This window comes from Grus americana, chromosome 8, assembly GCF_028858705.1.
Source record: "Grus americana isolate bGruAme1 chromosome 8, bGruAme1.mat, whole genome shotgun sequence".
Classification (NCBI taxonomy): domain Eukaryota; kingdom Metazoa; phylum Chordata; class Aves; order Gruiformes; family Gruidae; genus Grus; species Grus americana.
In genome coordinates this window covers 25360524-25383880 of record NC_072859.1, presented here as the reverse complement: position 1 = coordinate 25383880, position 23357 = coordinate 25360524, and the positions used below count along the sequence as shown (strand labels likewise).

The 23357-nt window shown below is 40.9% G+C and overlaps 1 protein-coding gene across 1 annotated transcript in view; it reads left to right on the top strand.

Moving 5' to 3' along the window:
- Positions 1–3283: 3283 nt before the first annotated feature.
- Positions 3284–23357, top strand: part of TESK2 (testis associated actin remodelling kinase 2) — an 83769-nt gene continuing 63695 nt past the window's right edge. Inside the window, exons 1-2 of the mRNA XM_054833302.1 lie at positions 3284–3563; positions 11591–11894. Of these exons, the coding sequence (XP_054689277.1) occupies positions 11673–11894 (222 nt within the window). The 5' untranslated portion in view covers positions 3284–3563; positions 11591–11672. The remainder of the gene's footprint in view (positions 3564–11590; positions 11895–23357) is intronic.

The window sequence follows — 23357 nt, the reverse complement described above, 5'->3', positions numbered from 1 at the left end:
CTTCTCTGCCTCTGGGGCATTTCCAAAGCCCCGAGGAAGGGAATTCCCCCTCCTGCCTGCTCTCACCCAACTTCTCTCATGTCTGTTTTTATCACCACCCTGTGAGTTAACCCTCGGCTGGTTTTTTGTCAAACCGGTTACATTTAAAAAGCCAAAGTGATCTATCTGGGGAGGAGAGTCAGTGTGAGAGCAGAGGAACAAACCGCAAGCCACAGAGCTGTTTTTTGGAGCGGCCGATCTTTGCATGGGGCAGCACCCTGGGGGCAGCTGGAGGAGAGGGGAATACCCCTTGAGCAAAGCTTCCTGCATGACCCTTCTGGGAGGCAAGGGAGAGATCGTTAGAACAAAGTACACCGTAACATCTGCAAGACTTTGCCTTTGACGAGTCTCTTTGATGAGTCTTCCAACGCAATGTTCATTTTCTCTCTCTGGGAAACAGAGGAAGACTAGAAAAGCCACTCGTATTCTGCAGATTTTAAGGCCACAGATTCGCTAGGGTACTTCTGCCAGCTGTGAGGAGGGGTGGTGGACTTTCTCAGACAAAGGTTCTGCTGTTGATGTACGTACACATGTGGTCCCTGGCAAACCCCATGTTTTTCTGCTTTCAAAGCGTAGTCCTTGCCTTTGAGATAAAGCCATAGGAGGGGTCATAGGACTATCTTATTTCCTTCTCAAAATAGCAATCATTAATGACATCGATCACAGGACCTCATGCAATGTTATATGACATACTTTATGAGAGTTTCCAATTGAGATTTAACATTACTGAATCACACTGGCATATTTTAATGGTGTTACTTTGCACCAGCCCGTGGGATAATGCTTATTCCTGGATATTACCAGTAAGACGTTTGCAGGCCAAAAGCAGAGACAACGTATAGCTTGTTTGGGAAGCAGGAAGTAAGTGAAATTTATGATGGGGAAAAATAATTCATGCACTTTAGCGCTGGGATTAGCTCCCAAAAAGAGAAGTAATAAAAACCTACCACCAGATGTCATCTTGAAGCTAACTAATAGATTCCAAACCAGCAGGGACAAGGGTTACTGGGGAACAGTGAGATGAAACGAGAAGGCATGGGGGTTTCTTTACTGGGGTACAAGGCCGTAGGGATTGCTGCACCCTGGCACAGTGAATGACCACGGAGATGTTTCAGAGTTGGCTTTGTAAAGTCTTTTCAGCTTGCTTAAGTAAATCCCAGAAAAATGTAAAGCATTAATTTTAAAAAATAAGTTGTAAAAAATTAGTCTTGATGAAAAACCCCATTCTGGAGCTCAGTTCTGCTTGAGTGTCAGAGAGCGGAAGGCATTGACAGATCGGAGTGGTTCCATCTGCTTAAAATATGATGGATATGAGAATAATTGTTTAATGGCTTAATTACAAAAGCTTTGCTGCACCCTATGTTTGAGCTGTCATTAGAATACATGTTTGCATATGGTTGATATTTAACATTTGGGAGTGTGGGAAAATGTCCTGTGAAGGAAATCCAGAAGGAAAATGAAGAAAACAGGACAATCTTTTCCTCCACACAAAGCACTTTTAATCTGTTACCTGTGCAGAAGTGATTACATTTTTCACAGTTAAATTTGCAGAGAAAAACCTCACTGTAGACTTGGGTGCAATTCTGAGACTAAATTCAATCAATAAATTGCAGAGAATCCAACTGTAAGGGTAAATCTCTGTTCAGTATTACTTGTACTGAATGTCCTGATGTTTCCAACATGAAACCCCCTCAAGCACATTTTGGATTAAGCTGAAAAGATTAGATGTAAACTTAATGACAAAGGATAATGAGAAAACATATTACTAACATCATATGGCAAGGTTGAGTGATGTGTTCTTGTCTGAGATCCTTTTTAGTTATAACTCCGCTGTTTTTAATTGTTTGGGATTCAGTCATTTTATCCAAGACTCTACAGAAAATGAACTTTGTTTTTTGAAGAGTTTCAGTAAAAATAGCTCAGCCATTGCCAAAGATGAGGTCAGGGAAAAAGATCGGTCCCTTGCCAGTGTAAAACAAAACCAAAACCCCTTTACAACCATTTAATGAGATGTTCTAGTCCCGCTGTGCTCTGGAACGGATACTTGAAGTTTGGCAGTGTGAACTAGCAGGAAGAAAGGTATCTTTTTCTGTACCTGTTACAAGCTGCCTACCCGTGGATAAGTTATTGTTTGAAAAATAACAGTTTATATGCAAAAAATCACAGACTTATTACAGCTTGTCAGCCAAAACCTCAGAAAATTTGAGATGCATTAAGCAGGCTGCAGGCAGGGACTCCAGGGGCCGAGCAGGATGTGCTGTGCAGCGCGCTCCTCTGCTGTGGCTGGCGGCACGGCTGGGGTGCAGGCAGCTGGAAAAAAGGGGAGTTTGACTAAAATGCTGAAGTTGCAAGACCCGAAGGGAGGATGAGGCCAGAACAAGGGATGAATCCTGTGGGAAACGTGGTAGGGGGACAGGTTAAAGCCGGGTGTTGCCGCAGCGGCCTGTAACGGCCTGCCCGGGTGGAGGGGTGAGGGCTGGTGCCGTAACTGGCTGCGGTGCTGGTCACGTTTTAGCGCGAAGAGCCCGCGGAACCTACAGCGCGAAGGCCCGAGGTGCGCGGTGAGGCCCCGCGGGCCGCCCGGCAGCCGGAAGAGGACGGTGGTTACTGCGCTTCCCGGACGGACAGTCGGTTACCGACCGGCGGCCGCTGCCGCACACCCCCAGCCCCCGCCTCAGCGACACCGCCCGCGGTGCGGGACCGCAGGGGCTCCGCCGCCGGCTCGCCTCAGCTCGCCGTCGCCATGGCGCCCGCGCACGGCCTGCTGGGACCCGCCGGAGCGGCGCGCCCGCACCGGGCCCGCTGCCCTCTGCGCCCGTTGAGGTGCCCGTCCCGCTGACAGCTTCACGCCCACCTCTGCCTATAAACATACAGAGATTGGCTCTGCCGCCCGCCCGTCACCACGCGCACCACGCTCTTACTGGCTAACTCACTTATTTATAATCCGCCCTCAAAGGCTGACCAGTGAAAGCGAGGCGCCCCTAGCAACACCCCTCTCTCTTTCCTGCCACTGGCTCCCGCTCTTGTCTCGGGAGTTGTTTTCTCTCGTATGGTTGGTCAAAAAGTCTGCCTCTCAAGTGGCTCACGACCAATTAGAAAAGGGCACTCACGTGGACTACCTGCGAGTCCCTTCGCCTGACTTCCCTTTCTCCATTGGCCGAATGCCGCTGTCCATCCAGCCTCACCCGGCGTCGATTGGCTGCTAGGGAGGGGTGGCTCCTGGTTGGGTGCCGCCCCGGCGCTGTGGGCGGCTGGGCTGCGGCGCTCGCCGGAGTCGGGGCGGACGCGTGAGAAGGAGGAGGCGGGGGCTGTGGTTGCAGGAGGAGAAGGAGGAGGAGCCGTGGTGGCGATCACGGCCCCGGGTCCCGCAGCTGGGTTCCCTCCTCACATGGGGCCCCCTCGCTTGCCGCAGCGGCGGGGCAGACCCTCGTCGGGTTGCTGAGGAGCCGGGGGTTGGCCGCGGGTGGGGTATGCGGCCATGAGAGCCCGCGCCGCCCGCAGGCCCTGCTGGCGCCGCCGCTCAGGTAACGGCCAGCGCGCGCGCGGCGGTTGGGGGCAGCGCGCGAGGGGCGGGGAGGGGGGTGCCCGCAGGCTCGGCGGGGGGGTGCCCGCGCTTCTGTGGGGAGCCAGCAAAGGGAGGGTCCTCGCGGGTGGGGGGCACCCCCCGAAGGCGGAGGGGAGCCGCTCCAGGGAAAGGGTCCCTTACAGCGGAGGGGAAGGGGCAGCCGGCGGGGTTCTGCCGCTTCCCCCCTTCCCCAGCAGCGCGGTGAGGTGAGCGATGCGTTTCGGTGAGCAGGTGTATGCGTTCGCCCTGGGGGCGAGACGTGAGGGGGGAGCGGGTGCTGCAGGGCGCCTAAGTGCTGCGGGGAAAGCCGGCTGCGGGGAAAGCCAGCTGCAGAAACTCGTGCCCTGATCCGGGGGCAAGGGTCTGCTTGAGCACAACTAGGGTCTTTGCCTAACCACATGGGGATTACTTTGAAAATGCTCGCTTTGCCAAGAGGTGTGAGAGCTTGGCTTGGGTTTTGCTATTTTAAGTGCTGCCCTGTAAGAATACATGAATCATGTTTTAATGACAGGCTCGTCTGTTAAGGTGTATGTGCATATAAGTTTGCATTATGGTCTTCAGATGAAAGGTACTGTATAAATGCAGACGATCACTCTTAATGTTGCATTCCTTTGAGGGTGGGAACTGTATTTTCTTTAAGAGCGGGAGACTTTCCACTTGGGTATTCTGATATGTGGTACCTTGACAGTTGAAAGCTAAAAATTCCAAGAGTATTGAATTGAATTTTATTTCAGTTTATAACTTTCTCTTTGTCCTCCTAAAAAAAGACTTACAACTAACATTTAGGCTAATTTATGAAAAGCCTTTATGCTTCAACTAAAATTATTATTATTATTATTAATAACCAGAGTTCTAGCATATTTTATGGTCTGCAAAATCAACAGACTCACAGTTCTATGGACTTAATTAGGCAGTGGAATTTACAACCTAAGATAAGATTTTTTTATGAGAAACTCTGATATGCCCAGTGGAATAGCCATAAACCTTTCCATTTAGTCATCATCTTTGGAAATTATTGTTGCATGGCCTATCCTGATAGGCCAATAAAAATGTCATTTTCTGACTCTTGCAGAAGCATACCGTACAAATGTAGACGTGACTATGTAATTCCATTGTCCGTTTTGGTTTGTCTTCATGTAAAACTTGCATGCAAAACATGAGTTGCTTGAACTGAAGGCCAACAGGGATGTTTCCTGTACCTGGTGGCAAGTGTGTGCTCTCCTATGTTTTTTGCTTGGAACTTGTTTTGTGCTGTTTCATTAGGATGAATGGCTGGCAGTGGGAGTGGAGCAGGAGACAGGGACGGAGCAATCCTTGCTTCAGCGCTTAATATTTTTGTGACTGTGGAAGGACAAAGGTGGTCCAAATGAGGTGTTGTGGTGGTACAGGCTTCCTGTAACCTAGTTATACCCTCCAATTCTATATATCTGTGCCTTTGTCATTATAATTCTTTATGCAAATGATTTCACAAATTCATTGAAGAAATGCAGGGTTAAAGGAGGGGACTGTTGCTTCTGTGTGTGCTGCAGAAAAAAATGAAGCTTGTGGTTCACTTGCATCATAGGTTCCCTTTCTGTATTCTTCCTGTAGCTGAGAACTGTGCATTTGCACAATGGCAAAGCTTTTTATTGTATCCTTGCAGCATGGTATCTTGCAGCTTGGCACCAGAATGAGTGCTCTTCTAGGCAAGATCAAAAAATGGTCAATGCTCATAATTTTTTTTTTTTAAGACCTTTTCCTGCTTTTTAGTTCCCTAACATATTCATTTGAAGTTACGTATTTATCAGTAAGTACATCTAATAATTGGCAGCTCTGTCATGCTGGCTCTATCTGTTGTCTGTTGCCAAGTCCTCTATCTGATTTGGATAGTAAGCTTCTTTTCACATGGCTCTGCCACTTTTTCTTAAGTTGAACACATTTCTGGTAGTGGCTAAGCCACTTCTTGATATGATTGTCCCATTGGTTGCACCGGAGAACTGTAATAGCTCTTGCAACCAGGAGGGGAGTTAGTTGACATAACTTTGCTTTTGAAGGCTGACTTTGTGCACTGCAGGTCAGTGGCTCACAAACTGTGTTATATGTTTCCCCTTGGTACCCTGGGCATTTCAAATTGAGATGTAAATACCAGCAGTCTCCAATGTCTCCAGTATCTTAACAACAACAGATTTGGGAAGCCCTGTTTGTGCTTCAAAAACTCATAAATAGATTAGCCAAGACTGTGTTAACTGTTCGTTTGTGCAGCCGGTACCTTGAGTAAATGTGGTACTGGCTGTTTCATGGTAACATGAAACCAGTAACATGGAGTGGTGTTTCAGCTGTATTTTAAGGGTAGATTACAGAATGTGTTTAAATATTTGTCAAGATGATACTTTTAACTGGAAAATACAAATATTGACTGTCTTGTGTGATGTATAAATGTAAGATAGTGTCCAAGAGGTCAGTCAGGTATGCAATTCAGCCTGCTAACTTTATCTTCATCCCTCTTTCAAGCATTCTTGTTCTCTTTTCTTACCTTTGCTGTGCTGGATCATCTCGCTGTCTGCATTGAAACAACAAAAAGTTGCTTCCCGTCTCCTGTGAATAATGCCCTCCCCACCCCCTCCGCCCCCCAGTGGTAATAAAGCTGTCAGCCCTCAGTCATAAACGTGGTGGAGGGGCTGAGGGGGAAAATCCTTGATTACTGAGATGTTACAATACCTGTTGGTACTGGAAGGCTTTGATTCCCTTTGCTCTTCTCAAGAGCTAAGCAAATGTCAGCCTGCTGACACCTGGAAGGCATGAGCTGCTTCTCAGTGAGCTCTGAGCTCTGTTTTGTTAAGCAAACATAATATATTAAAATTGTTCATTTGAAGCAGCAGCTGTGTATTGTACATGATCTACTTGAGTGGTTATTTAACTCTAACGATGCTCTGTAACTCGGCTAGAGCCTGTCTGCACTGTGGATTGGAGTGACTAAAACCAGACTAGGAGAGAAATGGATTTTTGCAAGGTCCTTCTGTACAGGTTTAGTTTTGTGTTATAATTGTACTCTAGAAACTGTTGGCAATTGTACTATGAGCATAAGGATAAAGTGGTTTTCTGTTTGTTTGTGGGTTTTTATTCCCTCCCTCCCTTCCCCCTCCCCCCCCCCATTATATTTGCCTTCTAAATGTGTGCCAGAATTTATGCCTATGCTTGATGCAAATATTTTTAAACCTACAACCCTTGGCCCTGAATACTGAGTTCTGCAGTAAGTTAATGGCTAGTCTCTCTTACTGGTTTCAAACTTGGCTACAGTCACAAAATAAATGAACTGTTTGTTTCAGCTTAGCCTCTTGTGGAGGTTTGTTTGCATTATAAAACCACTATGCAGTTTAGCAGACTTCCAGTTTCTGGACTGGTGTAGTAAGGCTAATGCAGGTCTCTTCTGAGGAATGTCGGCCCTAGTGGGAATCTGATGCTGTGACAGTGCTGGCTAGAGCTAGGAATTATCCCCTACAGGGGAGATGAAATTAAAACAAAATGTTACCTAAATGAAAATAGAAAATGTTCGGATTTTTACGTTCGAGTGCAGTGTTGTAACTAAGACTATAAACTGGACCCTAAGACTTAACCTGTAGTTAAGTAAGTAGTCAAAAAGACTTCAGCTTCGGGATGAGCTGGGCTGAATATAGTGCAAGCTCTGATTCTTGTAGCTACCTTGTCTGTAAATATTTGATGTTATCTTCCTCCCCAAGACTGGAAGCTAAGTTATGGACAAACCAATTCCCTCTGTTAGGAAAGTGGATGACAGCAGTTGAGAGCAAAATTGTGAAATGCCTGGGTCTCTTTACCTGTTTAATGTGATTTCTTGTGTTTCATTCCCAAACATTTTTTTTTCTTCTCTAGGCTAAGATTTTGTTCTTTACATTTCTTTGAAGCTTTTCCGAAATGTGCACATTACTACAGTGATTTCTTTTTTCCTTTTCTTTCCCCCAAGTTATTATTTTGTTGAGTGACACTTGCCAGCATAATTCCTTCATGTTTTTGTAGTGCTGGGTTTTGAAGCTACATCAGACTATGAGTTTAAACAGTTAACTCTTGGCAAATGACTTATGTCAAAGCTTTGGCATCTTGTTCTTCAGAAAACCTTTTCAAATTAATAACATGCATCCACCAGATTTATTGCTTTCCAGGCTGAATGCCTAGCGACAGTCTTCTGTGTCTAAAAATGGTTGTTGTTGTTAAGGCCATCTTTTAGGAAATTGTGAGTTTGACATTTGAGTGCAAATATGCACATATTTATAAAGATACTGGGGACAGAAAAAGTCTTAGTAATGAATTGAAATGTTTTTGGAAGGATCTTGTTTTATACCCTGCGGCATTAAAGGGATGCTGCTAAATTTGAGAAGCCTTTCCCATTTTTATGTCTATGAAGTATAAAGTGTTAAGTACTGGCTAATATATGTTACCTGTTAGTTTTACATTGATGTGTGGGGTATAACTTGATGTGCTGTTGTGGAGTTTCCATCTTTAAATATTTGCAGGCTTAGGCATTGGTTTTGAAAGCCAAACCTCTAATTAACCAAATAAATGCTGAAAATATTTGTATTTATAGTAATTTCTACAGTTCAAAAATCAATGCATTCATGCAGTGGAGGAACTGATCTTAATATATTAACATGGTTAATTTTTTTAATCTTCAAGGTTTGTTTTTTAAGACAAGAAATTAAAATGTGGTAGGGCATGAAACGTTCTGAAATTGTGCTTTTCAGTAATGTAATAAATGGGTGAGTAGGGCAGGTATGCATTTTGAGAGATGTATTTCTAAAAGGTTTTTGTCTTAGCAGAGCAGGGTGTGTCAGAAATAGTGGTCTGAAAGCTGAGAATTTATTAGGAAATATTTTTTTAGAGTGTTAAGTGTCCTTTTTTTTTTTAATTGGCTGTTGAGCACAGCTTAAGAGTTTTTAAGCTAAACTTTGATATGAAAAAACTCCCCCAAAACAACCCAACAACCTTTTAGTTGGTTGCAGGATTTGCAGGATAGTCTTGGATTCTGTTCAGTGCACTTTAATTAACCATACAAGGTAGTAAATTAAAGTACCTCAGACTGACTTGACAGTCAATTAAACCTTGGTTGATTTCATTGAGAATGTGATCATTAGGGTAATTGGCCAAAATGACAGGAGGCCCACTTGGAATTGTGCCCACATGAAATTTTCCTCTAATTCTGTGTATGCAGTCCTGGGCAGAAAGCTAGACAAATGGAGCTCTATCCTAATAATTTCCAAGGATTTCGCGTAGCTGTCTGGAAATAAGGCAAACTCTAGCAGGCAAAAATGAAAGAATTGGTTACTTGGGAATCCAGATGGCAAAATCTTTTGGGGTTTATGTTGTGTGAGGTACTTTGAATCTCTTCGTTGTGGGATTTGTATAGAGTTTTGCGAAGTTCACCACGTGATTTCAATCAAAAGGATGCGTATGTGTGAGGGTGATTTTTATTATTATTATTTTTTTAAATAGATTGAGAGAATGTGTTAAGAGCTGATCTTCTGTTAATGATATTGGGATACTTAAGACAGAGTTAAGCTTTTCCTCCTGTTTAAGATTGCTTACCTAACTCTGTATCTTCCTCCAGTTAAGACAACAGCATTCTTCTCTATTTTGCTTTTGCATATATCTTGCTTTGCTTGAGAACTTAAACTTATAGTCCTGATTTAATAGTTGCTTTATTTTGCTAGGCTGCAGTGTGGATGTGTTGTTTTACTAGATTTAGTGGGGTTATCTGCAAGCTCCAGGGTCCACTTCATATAGCATTACTGTGATACTGGAGTGTCAGACTGTGCATTTCTGGGGCAAGTGCTTGCTCCCTTCCTTGGAAAGTATCTAGTGCACGTGGGCACTTCTCTGATGCAAATAAGTTCTAAAAAATTGTTTCTTCAATTACAGCAGGTTTTTTGGTCAGTCTCCAAAGATACTTGTATCTCCTGTTCCAGAAAATGAATTGTTAACACTATAGTTTCCTCTCTATTCTCTTTCCACGGACAGTTCGTTCTTTATCTCCTTGAAAAGTAACCAAATATTAGTTTGTCCCTTTCAGATCAAAAGGAATTATTTAAGTGTGCCTTGGAAATTCCTGGGCATCCTCTCTATAGCTGAGGAGGTTCTCTGGGCTGTTTTTCACAACTGGAGAGATACAACAGGCTTTATCTTCCCATGGTGCTTCTGTATCATTTCCAGACCCTCAAGGCTCATGGGGCAAGAATATGAGGTCAGAAATTGGATCCTAATCTTCTGTGTGGCAGTCAGCCACACCATAACATTAGACTATGTAGTACTATCATCTGAAAAGTGCAGTAAGCTCACGCATGGGCGAGTCTGCATATAAAATTCTGTATGAATACCGTGATGTAGGATTTGATAGAGATTAAATTTTCTTAATTAGGCCCTGGTAAGACTCTCTTATATCCACCTCTCCCCAACTCCCACTTAGAGAGGTAGGTGTTAAGATGTTTAGAATAAACACCCTTGAAAAATACATGGGTTTTTTTATTGTTGTTTTTAATTCTTTTTCTTTTTTGGAGAGGACAACCTGAAATTAATTCCATGCAGTTCAACAGAGCTTGCTTCTGAAGGCAGGGAAAGACTACGTGTTTTTCTGAAGTGTTGGCACAGAGCATCTCGGAAAGATACACTGCATACAAAACATGGGTATAGCAGCACTGCTATATATTCAGAGGACAGCTGGTATGCCTCTGTTTTTGAGATGCTCTTCAAATTTAGTGTATTGTTCAGGTTCTGTACATCTGTGCAAATAGACGTATAATTGCCTGGCCTGCTCCCTGCTTGTGATTATTTTTTCCACCTTTTTTTTTTTTTAATTTTATTGTTTCTTTCCCCTCCCTCCAGTTTTTCGTTCACCCTCAGGAGGAAAAAAAAGAGAAAGCTATCCTCTTTGTGATTGCTTGCTTTTTTTCAGGTTTTGTAGGGGCTCACCAAATTACTGTAAATAAATAGCTAAGTGTGGAAAAGATGAATAACCTCCTGAGTCTAAGGTTTAAAGGGGAAAGAAAAAAAAAAAAGTAGGCCACCTGTCAGGTTTCCCAGTCCAAGCTGAATTTGATGGGCTCCAGAGTCATCCTGATTACTTCATCATCCTCTTAAAAAGAAAAAAAAAATTCCCTTACTGTTGTTTCTTCCCTTTTCTTTTTTTCTCTTCTACTTGGCAAATGTAGCTTATTTCCTGTGTTTTCAGTTGCACTGAAATTAATATAGCTTTAAAAAGTGTTTTTGTGGGGACAATTGTTCTGGCAGTTTCTTGTAAGAATACTTTGTTTTTTTATAGTAGGATTGTTGATGTTTTTATCAATTTGGGGGCTAGATCTTTAGTACATATAAAGTTGTGTTCCTACCAATTAAGGAATTTGTCTTGGAACACTCAAGGGTGAAAGCTTTAAAAACAAAGGTTTTGGTGCTCCAGCTACTGTTATTGACAGCTAATAATTTTCCTTATGTCAACTGAAAGTTGATCTGGTTTTTATAGTTAGGGATCCTTTGTTCAGTCCCTAATGCGAAATGGTTTCTTGCAATAGCAGTAGATTGGTCACCAACTGCTACTGAAGTAGACTAGAACGTTACATTTTGTGGGTTTCCTCCTGCTTAGTTGATTGCTTTAGCAACCAGAACTTAAGTAAAAAAGAAAGGGGGTGGGGAGCGAATGAAAGTTGTTAACAGTAACATTTCGAGTTCCAAACCTATTCATTTTGTAATAGCCACAGCATAGGGTATGAATCTAAATTTCCATGAATCTAAAAAGAAAAGTTCATTAGATAGTTCATCTTTACTGATGATGCTGTGTGGTTGGTTGTGGTGGTGTTTTGGGTTTTTTCTTTGTTTTTTTAATGCCCCTACTTGGATATCTTCTGCTCTTTTCCTTATTCTGTTAAACTGGTGTAAGCTGTGTACGAGTCCTATCAAACTTATTAGATATGTTTACAATAATGGTAATCTCAATTTCTTGTATTTTAGGATCCAAGAAGAGTAGAGAAGACAGCAAATTACCTAAGATGTGAAAAGTCTTCCCTTAGCAAAATAAAACCTTGTTTTCAAAATGGACCGAAGTAAGCGGAATTCAATAGCAGGATTTCCACCACGCTTGGAGCGCGCTGAAGACTTTGATGGTGGTGCTGGAGGAGAAGGGACTGCATCCCAAATAGGAAGAGTTTGTACCTCTTCATACAGAGCCCTGATAAGTGCCTTTTCCAGACTTACTCGTCTTGATGACTTCACATGTGAGAAAATTGGCTCTGGTTTCTTCTCTGAGGTGTTCAAGGTCTGTGTTTAGTTCTTTCCTCTCTTCATGTTGATTGCTTCATGTTTGGTGCTGAGAATGTATGGGAGTATCAGCAGAAGTACTTTTTGCTGAAGTCAGCTTGTATTTGTTCTTGTATTTGCTTTACTCAGGATGAATGAGTGAGTGATGAAGAACTTGCAGGTCTCAAGTATTTCCTCTGTCACTCTACCAGCTGTTTTTTCATCACTTGTAATTTATTTGGGCAGTTCAAGAAGCTATTTTGGAGAAACAGTAAAAAAAATTGGTTTATCTTTTGGTCTCTGCTGTGTGTTTTTGCATTCATGTAGTGTATTAAACACCAATGGCTATTGGTTCTCTCGTATGTAAGTGCAACTGTCTTTAATTTAGCTAGATTATTAGTTTTGTGGGATTGTACTCATTCCTTTGGTAGTCTTTGCCTCCCAACACTAGATGCATATGTGTTAGGAGATCTACACGATTACTAAATTTGAAACCACAAAATTTATTGCACTGAAGTTAAAATACAATTAGCTGCTCTCCTCTCTTTACTTTGCTACTTGTTATGCCATGTGTCTAACTCAAATAATCAGAGATTGGTTTGAAGTAAATAGTATGAATGAGAAAATCTGATATTGTCAATGACTTGCTGCTATGAATCTGGGAAGTGGATAAGATCTTTGTGAAGTAATTTGTGAAACCATACAGGCAACCCCAGTTTTATAGTGCTGGTGATATTTCTGCTGTTCTGACTGTTCTGGTAAGGTTTATCCTAGAGGAATAGGACATTGACTTGACTTCCAGGCTTTCAGGCATTGTGAAAATAATTTGTTGCCTTGTCCTAGTTCCTGACTTTAAATGAAATCACTCTCCAAATCATTTCCATTTCAGTGAAATGCCCACAATATATTATGTCCATGCCATCACACTTCATGTAGTTTATTCTTTAAAAAGTTAAACAAAAAACCTCTTATCCAGCTTTATTGCTGAAAATAGATATGTGAATTAGAAAATTAAAATTATTTTTATGTTACTTTAATACCCAAAGGCATTCAGATCTCTCTATACCTTTCCTCTTGTGTAAAGGCAAATCACTCCACAGAAGTTTTTCTGTTTAGCTAGATATATGAAATTTAATTTCCGCCAACACAAGTTTTTAATTCTTTCAAATGGGCAGACATGAAGAATTTTATTTGGGGTGTGTAGAAGACTTGGTATAGGTCAGCTCTTTATAAAGCCAGCTTGTATACCAATGGAAAACAAGGTCTGGGTTTTTTGTTTGTTTTTTCTTCATATTCTCCTGTTTGGAAAACTTTCTGTAATGCATTTTGCAGCACCTGTCTTTGTATCCAAACATTTCTCAACGTGAAATGAACTGATTTTAAAAGTTCTATGTGCCAGTGGAACTCATCTTTACAGCTTTTATGGCAAAGCTGCTGTGAAATGTATAATAGACTTGGGTCATCTCTACGTAACTGGGAAATAACAGACCCTGGTTTGTTTGTGTGAATTTCAGAATTCATGTTTTGGAGTAGTTTTGTCTTAGGTTTGTCTTGGTGTTGCTGATTAGACGTTGCATCTTTTCCTATTCTGTAAATTCAGGATTTAGCCCTCTTATGCACTGAAAAATCTGAGTATTAAGGTTATGAATTTATCCTATAGTAGTATTGCCAATGATATTTATGTTGGGATTTCAAAAAGTTTTATAGTTGAATAGCTACATACTTTGTGAACAGACTTACTAGGTGACATAGCTATAATACTCTACCGTGCATTGGTGAGGAACATCATGGAGAAGTACCCCGAGGCAAGGTGCTTGCATATCCGGCAGAAAGGAATGGTATTGTTGATCATTAGGAAACAAAAGTAGGTGGGGAAAAAAAGGTGGCTAAAAGTAAAGGTAAATTTCCAGCATTCATAGTAATTTATTAAGAATATGTTATTTTAAGAGAGCACTTGGTTTAGTCAGGCATACAGAGGTAAACATCTGTTTGAGAACTTATATCAGGGATTTCTCTCGATCAACATCTAATTTACCTTCTGTGCATAAATAAGCCTGCTAACTCTTTAAAAACCTTCCCCTGCCATTCCCCCTTTCAGTAAGCTAAACTAGACATCAAATGGTGTCAGCCTGCCAATCCATGGCATTACTGTAAGAGAGCGATGGTAGCAGTCTGAATATCTAGTGTCTGTTTTCCCAGAAACAACCACAGACCTTCTGCAGGGAAACAATGAGTGTTAAAGCCTTTTCCTTCACATCGGATTCAAACAAGGTCTCGCTTCAGTTCTGGCACAAAGGGATGAGAGTGCATTACGACCTTATCTTAGATGCAGTTCCATACTCATTTAAGAAGGTTTCTGTTCTTCTAGTTTATCAGCCTGACCACCTCTGTCATTAATCCTACTGTGCTGATGATCAGATTTCATGCAAGAACCTTGATGTGCTTCCAGGAAGGAGAGCCTCGTGGTTTGACACAGTTAAAGTTCGGTCTGATCTGCAGGCTCCCAGCTAAGTGATTGAACTCGAGAAAAATCCGGGATAGTTCTAGACTTACTGCGTAAGTAACTTTACAAGAGCAATGAAGCCTTCCCTTTAAATTAGCAAATGTGTTTTCAAAAACGTCATGTCACCAGAGATTTTTCAATTATATATCTGTTGTTTTGTGAGCATCATACATTGGGTTCACTCAAGTGATTTAGCAAAGAACGCTTGGACTTTTTTGATGATTTTTGTTTTGCTATGTAACTGACAGTTGTTTCCAGTGATTTCTTCCCCCCCATCCTTTTCTGTGGAAACTCCTTTTCATATATAGTCTATCACAGTTGATAGAAGTTGCCTTGTCTTGACTTGGGAGTAGGAGTACATTACAGCTTAGATGTATATATTACTGGTCATATGTGCTATCAATGATCTTTTAGTATTTCTAGTGCACCTTTATTCATGCACAAATTAAAATTTGTGGTTTATTCAGCATGAAGTTTTAAACTAGCATTTCGATTTTGTCAGCCATCACTATAAGAATTCAAATTCATGTTCACCTGAATACTAAGTATTATTGAAACTAGTTTAGAAAAACTGAACTTTGTCAAACTATTAGCAATCTAGTTTGAAGCAGCTGACTGACTAGTGCCTGTTCTAATTTTCAAAGGCAAGTGCAGAACACTGAGGTTTGCTTTTAAGATTGAGCTAGGCAAAGACTGTTTATGTAAATGAACAATGCCCAGCCATGATCCCAAACCTTTAAATTCCTAGCTGGGAAGGTTATTCATGTGAGCAGTGGAAAAGGTGCGTAACACCTTAAAAAAAAAAAAAATCAGTTGATTAAATACTTGTTTAATGGTGGATGGGCAAAGATGAATAGCAGATGCATAAGACATAAGGCAAAATAAACTACTTCTTGGAGCCAAAATACTAAGCACCTGAGCATAAGTGCCTCCAAAGAAAAATTTTGAGATGAAAATCAGTGCTCCCATTTCAGCATACCTATTGAAAGCACCAAGTGCTGAGCACTTGGTTTATGATTCCCTATAACTTAAGATCATTTCTGCAGAACTTCGGGCTACACAGTTTTCCTGGTTTTGCTCTTGTGAAGCAAATTTTACCTACTAATCCCCGCTGGGTTAAATGCCTGCCTCTTTTTTTTTTTTTTTTTTTAATTGCCTCCTTTCAAGCACTTCTTATTTTTTTCAAAATCCCTTTGAATTCTAATCCCGTCTCAGAATTGCTGGGCCCTCCTTCACTCTCTGATTTGACTTCAGGCAGATTTCTCCGGATTCCTACTTGATAATCTTGCCAGTTTACCTGTGAACCACTAGCTACTCCTTTGATTATGGTTTTACATTGCTACTTTATAGTAGTAGTTCCTTCTAGATCACATTTATCTGGTTTATGTATGAAGATGTCTTGTAAGATGCATCAGAACCATATGAAAAACAGGATATGATGAATCTTTGCACTGATATAGCATGGATACGCTTGAGAAACAAATGCTGGAAATATCAGTGCTGTTCTATGTGTGTGGACTCCATAACCTGTGAAACCAGTGCTATCCAGCTGCAAGGCCAAGTCTGAATACAGAGAGGGTAGCGTGCTTTGGGTTGACTTAACAAGATGGATGGTGAGTGCAAATGGGCCAGTATCCTCAGGATAGTCATGCTGCATGTGTTTATGCTGTAAGGCCTCTTACTTGAATATCCTGGAATGATGGTCCTCAATTCATTAATTGGTTGTTAGTCTTTATTTCATACGGCCAAATTTATGTGTTTTGAGTCTCAAAAGTGCTGACTGATCAGAGAAGGTGTGCCTGTTTAAATACATACCTTGTGCCTGAGGCGAGGATCCCGTTTCTCATATTTATTTAATGTCTTCAAGGTACCTTAAAGATAAGCAGCATCCAGCTGTCTAATGGGAAAGGAGAAACAGGGCTGATGTAGAGTTGTGTGTAGGGGTAGTGTGAAGAACACGTACATATAATTCTTTTTTATCAAATACTTGTAACGTACTTAAGATAAAACTGGTAGTTCTGTTACCTCTGATGTACGCTATCTAGTATCATTTATGTTTTGTATCATTTCTGATACTATGTCTCTCAGGCACATTGTTATGCTGATGGCCTTGATCTCTGGAACATCTGACTTTGTTAGATCTGAGAGATACTACAGATCTGGCTTTCCCAAAGTGACTCATTGAGAGCTGTCTTTTTTTTTTGTGCTTTATGACGTGATTACCATTCTGCTTGATTAACATCTCTCTCTGTGTTTGTCTATAATTTTGCAGGCCTTGAGGAGTCCAGTGCAGAAATGTTTGATGTTAAACAGTAGTCACTTTCTTCTTTTGGCCTCTGACCTAAGTATGACAGGATTTGCTAACTAGAATAAACTGTGGAGTAAGAACTGTACAGTAGAGTAAGTGAGGGACTAACTCATAGGACTTCAGACACTTGACAGTAGTATCTTATGTTTAATACGTGTGGGTCTCCTGTAGCCTTCAATCCTCATTTATAGTGAAGTTTGCCATTTGGGTATGTTAATTTTTGCTCAGAGGGACCTAAGATACAAAGTGGCCTTCACTACTTAGTGAAATAATGTGAACAGGGTAATGCTACAAACTTAGAAGTTTCACATTTTTCTGAGTGGCAACTTCCATCAGTGAGCTGGAAGTAAATGCAGGATATTGAGTAACAGGAGGCCTAGCTCAGTTCCTCTGGAAGCTCAGTAAAAGACTTCTATCTATTACGCTGCTTTGTCACGTACAACTGCATCTTGAGCTATCATTAGCCAGTCTTTAATCTAGTTGTAGTGGGTTGTGGCACGAAGTCAGATGTCTTGCAGAAGTCGGTGTGTTCATGTATGTATATTGGTATTGTAAAACGCTTATACAATTAGCTTAATAAATCTTATCACCTAATTTTAAAATAAATATAAAGCTGGGAAGGGATGTTATGAAAACTACTACAATATCCTTCACTGAGCCAGGCTTAAGTATATGTGATCTGTTCTTGGCAGCTATTTTCAGCCTGCCCTTTAAACTTCCATTATAGAAGATTCTAGAACCTCCTTTGGTATATCCAGGCTATATTTTATTATTTTTTTAACTATCCTTTTATAGCCAGAAGTTCCCAGTTTGAGTTGTTTCTGCAGCTGGTCCTGTCTATTTGCTTATTGACTCTACTAGCAACTCATTACTGACAGAGGGTTCAGTTGTCCTGTGGCATTCTGTGATATATCATGTCAACAGAGGCCTTCTTCCAAGACTGAAATGTCTGTGAACATGTAGAAGGAGGGAAGGAGATATTTGAGAAGTTTTATAAATGAGCATGCAGAGAAGGGAATGCCAATTCAGATTAAAAAGAGAGGATAACCACAAAAAGGACATGGAAAAGGTGTGGAAAAAATGACAAGACAATCTGAATTCAAGGCAAGGGAGCTGCTGCTTGGGTTTTCAGCCTATACTCAGCAAAATGCCACTGGAGAAGGTGCTGGAAACCAGTGGCTCAGAGTTTGTAGGCAGCACTTTCCAGAACTGGAATCTTTATTAACTTGGTTTTTGACAGATAAGCAGGCACTGCAGTATTTGAACTGTCAGTGTGTTTTAAATCTAAATGTGAGTCTGCATTGTTGCCAGTCTTTGCAGGGTGGCCAAGAATAAAACTGGTATGGAGCTCCCTCCTGCAGGACAATGCCCTAGCACACTCCCAGGACTCTACAAGGAAGTTCTTACTGTCTCCTCTGTGTTACATCTGTTGCTGCATAAATGGGATGTCAGTCTTCAGGACTGTCAAACCAATACCTTTTCCTTGAATTCTTCTAAGGGGGAAGGGGTTAGATGTCAGCATAAATCAAGGAGATTCTGGGCATTCCAACTGGAGACAAACTTTCCTTAATCCTAACATACCCTTTTGATTATTATTTCAAAACTCTCCACATAAACACTGACAACAGGAAAAAGTTCATTTCTTTGTTAATACCAAACTAAGGGATGGATTTGGCTCTTAGTACAACTGTGGCTTTTGCTTTTGAACAGATTCATTGCTTTGTCACCATGTTTTAGACCAAAATGACATTCTCAAGGTGACATTAATCTCTCAATAAAATCCCTTAGTTGGGCACAATGCTTGTGCGTTTTTTATGTAGAGAATGATAGAAAGACTAATTGTGTACGTGGTTTTCTTTATGGTAGCTGTTGTAGATGAGATTTACTGTTGCTGGAGCCACAGCTTGGTTGACATAGTGCATGTGTGAACCTGTATTGTGTCCACAAGACTTAGTGTAGTAACAAGAGTTGTTGTCTTGTTGTTAGTAGCATACTGGGGATAACTGCACTTATTTTTTTCCTGGAAACTAATTCTTGCCCAGCAGGCATAATTGCTTTCTGCGAGTTTTGCTTATGTCAAGCTTTGGCATTTTTATTACTATTTAGGCCTTCCTACCACACTGTACATCTTTATGTGGTTTTCCTTGCTTTATAGAATTGTGGAGTCAAAAGCATAGGGTTGGAAAAGACTTAATGTCATCTTGCTCTTCATCCTTTTGTTCCAGGGCAAAAGCAGCTTTATCTGTAATTTTTCATGGACATCTCCCTAACCTATTCTTTAAAGCTCACTATTGCACTGGAAGATTTTAACTCCCAGGTATCTCTGAAGAATCAATTTTACTGAGCAAGAGCGGAGTGGTTGTATCATAAGCCACACTGGACTGAAAAACCTCCAGCAGTAGATTAAGCTACCCTGACTTCCTGTGAAGATGATGGACGTGCACAGCCCCTTCATCTGGTTGAGCTGGGAGGGCAGAAGCTCTTTACAGGGGGATGGTAAAAATCTACCAAGGAAGTGAGAAAGCATCTGGAAGATGTGCTTTCCATCATCTATATATTCTTTCCTCATACCTTCTTTATTTAGAATGATTGTCATTTTGTCTTAAGGAACAAAATAGTAACACTGTTGACTTAGAAATTTGAAGTACAACTAAAATATCTTTCTACATAACTTATAAGGGAAGTATTTCTGGTATTCTGGTTAAAAATATTCTGAAGGCAGCACTGAAGTAGAAGTCAGCTGATAATGTGAAATTTCACAGGAAACCTCAAATCTATCTCATGCTGCTTCTTTGTCCTTAATGGTTCAGTTTCAAAGTTCTCTCACTTTCTAATACACTGTTTTGAACATTTAGTGTAAGGTTTGCACAAGGAAAGAATCCTCTTTGATTGCCTCTGGAATCAGCAGCCTGATCAGGGGCCTGAACAAATGTAGGTGTTCTTCAAAAACTGTGTAAAACTTTAGAGGTGACATCACACAGTACACTTGATATTTGTGGGACTACTTGATAGGCTTAAAAGGTATTTTATTTTAGTTACCCTATGAAGTATTTGTAGGAAACTTTCTAGTTGTATGTATTAAATAGCTTTTCAACATTGGATATTTGACTTTCTAAAGCTGGAGTACTGTGACAGTTGGTGTCAACACATGGGGAAAATTAATATATATTATATATATAATAACTAGAAAAGTGATTCAGTGAACGACTTCAGTCTTAACGTGTTTGGTGTATAAAGAGTGATGTCATTACAGTGCATAAACATTCTTATCATGAGAAAACAGTTGTTTGAAGGTACTCTTTCACTAATGTAGTGAAAAAAAGGCATAGTAAGGCCCGATAGCTAGAAGCTGTAATAAGAACTGTAGGAACAGCCTCACCAACCAGAAGTTGTCTTCTCTCTCCTATTGGTTCATTGGTGATATTTGTAACCATCCTGGTTTTTTTAGAATGTTCTTCATTAAGTTTGGCAAATTGTTGATAAACTTACAGCTACTAACAGTTTAAGGCCACCAATTTTGGAAACTAAAGGTCTAGACAATTGAATTTTTTTTTTTCACTGAAGTGTTTGGATTTTTTTCTTCTTGAGATTGGTGTAGCTACATCAGGCAAAATGAGATACTTCAGGCTCTGCTTACGACATAATGTCAGAAGAAGTCCTCGTAGGTTGGAAAATGAGAACGTACATACTGGTTATGCGGATCTAATATTTGATCTTGTAGGCATGGGAAATATACCTTGTGACTGAGAAGTGACACCTCTTTGAGCAGTGTGTGTCTTCCCTCACCCAGGTGTGGTGCGTTGTTCCTCTTCTAAATTTCTGCTTTCTTTCTGTTTCTGTGGGAAAGAACCATTGCAGTTGTCACTGCCCTCCCTGTGTGATGTGATGCCTGTTAGAAAGACAGCAGATCTTCTTGTCCACATGTGCCTTTTGGTCTCATTTCTTATTTCAATAGGATTCAGGTTTAAGCTGAAAATCTTCCCCTTTAGACTAGTGGAGGAAACTCTTTCACCTTGCTCAAGATGACAGAAGCAAGATATTTGAGGCTTAAGGTCTCTTATGTGAAGTTACAGTGTTAAAACACGCTAACTGTTTGCTTGGGAATACAGTCACTCTGTGTGTTATATAAACTGCCCAAGAAGGCTAGAATAACTTTGAAACTTCATTTTAAGCTCTTGAGTTATATCAGCTAGGTGGTTCTAATCAATCTCTTTCTACTCTGATACTTGTCAGGAGTAGGAAGAAGCACCATTCTGGAACTGAGATGAAGCATAAATCCTGAGGATGCTGGTGCTTTCTTAGTCTAAGTAGAAGTCTTGTAAGTTTGATTTGTCTCATGCTGATGTGTGAAATACTAGCCTTTTGGAACCCTTCTATCAACTGTTAAGATGATTTGTATGGTAACCACTAAACCAGACAGTTGTCTTTTTCTTGCTAATGATTTTTTGGTTATTGAGGTGCCAAGTCACTGTCATCTTAGTCCTTGTCACTTAATTAGCCAATACTTTTATAGGGCATAGGCTGTGGGGACAAGTAGTAATAAATAGGCCTTATCCAATGGATCCTTAACATAGGAGTTAAAAACCTCATCTGCATTATTTATGGATTGCACAATTGGGGCAAAATATTCACTTCATCCTCACTCATGTTTGAGTATCATTAAAATTCAGAATTACCTGTCTGACTTGCAGGGCACTCTTACATTTAGCAGAATTGACAATGCTTTGAAATACAGAGTAGAATGGAGGGTTAATTCACATTCGTTATCTGAAATAAGTCCTGATTTTTATTTATTTATTTTCTGGCTAGAAGTCTTAAGATATGCATGTAATAATCACCTTATAACATCACCTGAGGAAACACTGGCAGTGACTCGAAAGATGTCACCAGGTAGCAGATCTAATGAAAGCCTTGCCTTTTGTAGCGATGTTGAAAAATTTTAAGAACATTTTCAAAATCATATTCTGTAATACTTTTTCCTAACGTCCTACTTGGCATCACAAGTAAAGTCTAAAACTATACTAAGTGAAGCAAATTAACAAACAGGGTAAAGAGAGTTTTGCTTACACTGTGTTTTACTTTCTCTGGTTTGGTCAGCCAGCTTCTCTGCTGAAAAAAGAAGTCTTTGGAAAATATGGCAGAACTATCATTATACCCTGAAAGTGAAAGATTTGTTTCTTTAGTAAAAATCTGGAACAAAAATCACTGAAACAAACTTGATGCTATAAGAATCCCCAGTCAAAAAAATGAATGTAAGTTGCCCATTTTGAAATACTTATCACCTGTTTAGAAACTTGGTCTCTTAACTCTTGTTGAACAGCTGATACGTTGAATGTCTGAAATAAGTCTTTGTTGTCCTCACAACCAGTGAGAATGCTTGCAAATTCTGTCAACAATAAGAAAGGCACTCTGATACTGTAACAAGTGGGACCTTGCAATAAGAGATAACCCCCTGGTTGGATTTTGTGTTTAGTACAGTGACTTCTGTAGTTCAGAGTCCTTTGGGCCTTTGATTTTCTTCTGGAAGAAAAGTTGTGCCAATCTGAGTATCATTGTGCACTTTCACAGGGGCAAAGCAGGTGGCAAGATTCCCTCAGCACAGAAATGTTTGTGGGCTTTTTGTCTTATTTTCCATAATAATTTCTCAAGCACAGTTAAATGATTGGTTTAGTTTTCTGCTTTGGATGGAGATGTGCTGGGTTGGCAGCTCTGGGATTTTCTGTGTTTTGCCAGCTGGCAAATGTGGATGTTTGTGTAAGCTCATTCATAGCTGATACTGAGAGACAGGTGCTGATTTACTGGTCTTCAAATAACTGTGCTGGTATATGTCCAATATTAACATGACTGCACCTACAGAACAGAGTGCATCACTTAAGATCATTGTGACACACCTCTCTGAACGCTTATTTACTGGTTTTGGGAGGGGGGAAAGGTTAAATATATTTCAGTGGTGGATTGCACTGCCTGTGCCTGGAGAATGTATGGGTGATGGTAATACACATGCATGTGTTACTGACTAGTATGAAATCTAAAAATGAAAAGTACAAATTATTATTGATGCAAGTAATAGAAAAGAGATGTTGTTTACGGTCTCAGATCCATAGGGAATGCTTCCTCATAGCCCCTTAGTAGCCATTGGTAATGATTAGAGAAAGGAACTCCCAAACCTGCATGAGATGGCTTCTGGTAGTCTTTACTTCTCCAGTTGTTGGGGGATGTTCTGTTCTTAGTAGCTGCTGAGGCCATATCCAAATTGTAGGGACTGCCTTCTCCTGTCCTTGTGAGCTTCCTCTGTCTGGGACCGCCCCCCCCCCCCCCCCAGCTGGTGACCCGACCTCACTGTGCTTGTCCCAGCCTGAGAGCGCTTTGGGGCGGCTGTGTGGCCCGTTGTGCTGGGCAGCAGCAGCAGGCACTGCTCTGCATGGGGGGCTACTGTTTCATGGTCTGGTGGGATTAGGGGTTGAGGAGACGACAAAGCTGTGAAACATCCGCTGGAGGAATCGATACTGAGACAGCATTGCTTTGTTAACTAATCTGTAGCTGACAGTGTGTCTGAGTCACTGACAGTTTGTAACTTTCACATCATCCGCCTGCAATTAAGTCCTGCAAATCCAATTCTTGTGCTTCCTAGCCTTTACTGACAATGAGGAGACAGAAGAAATTGCATGGTA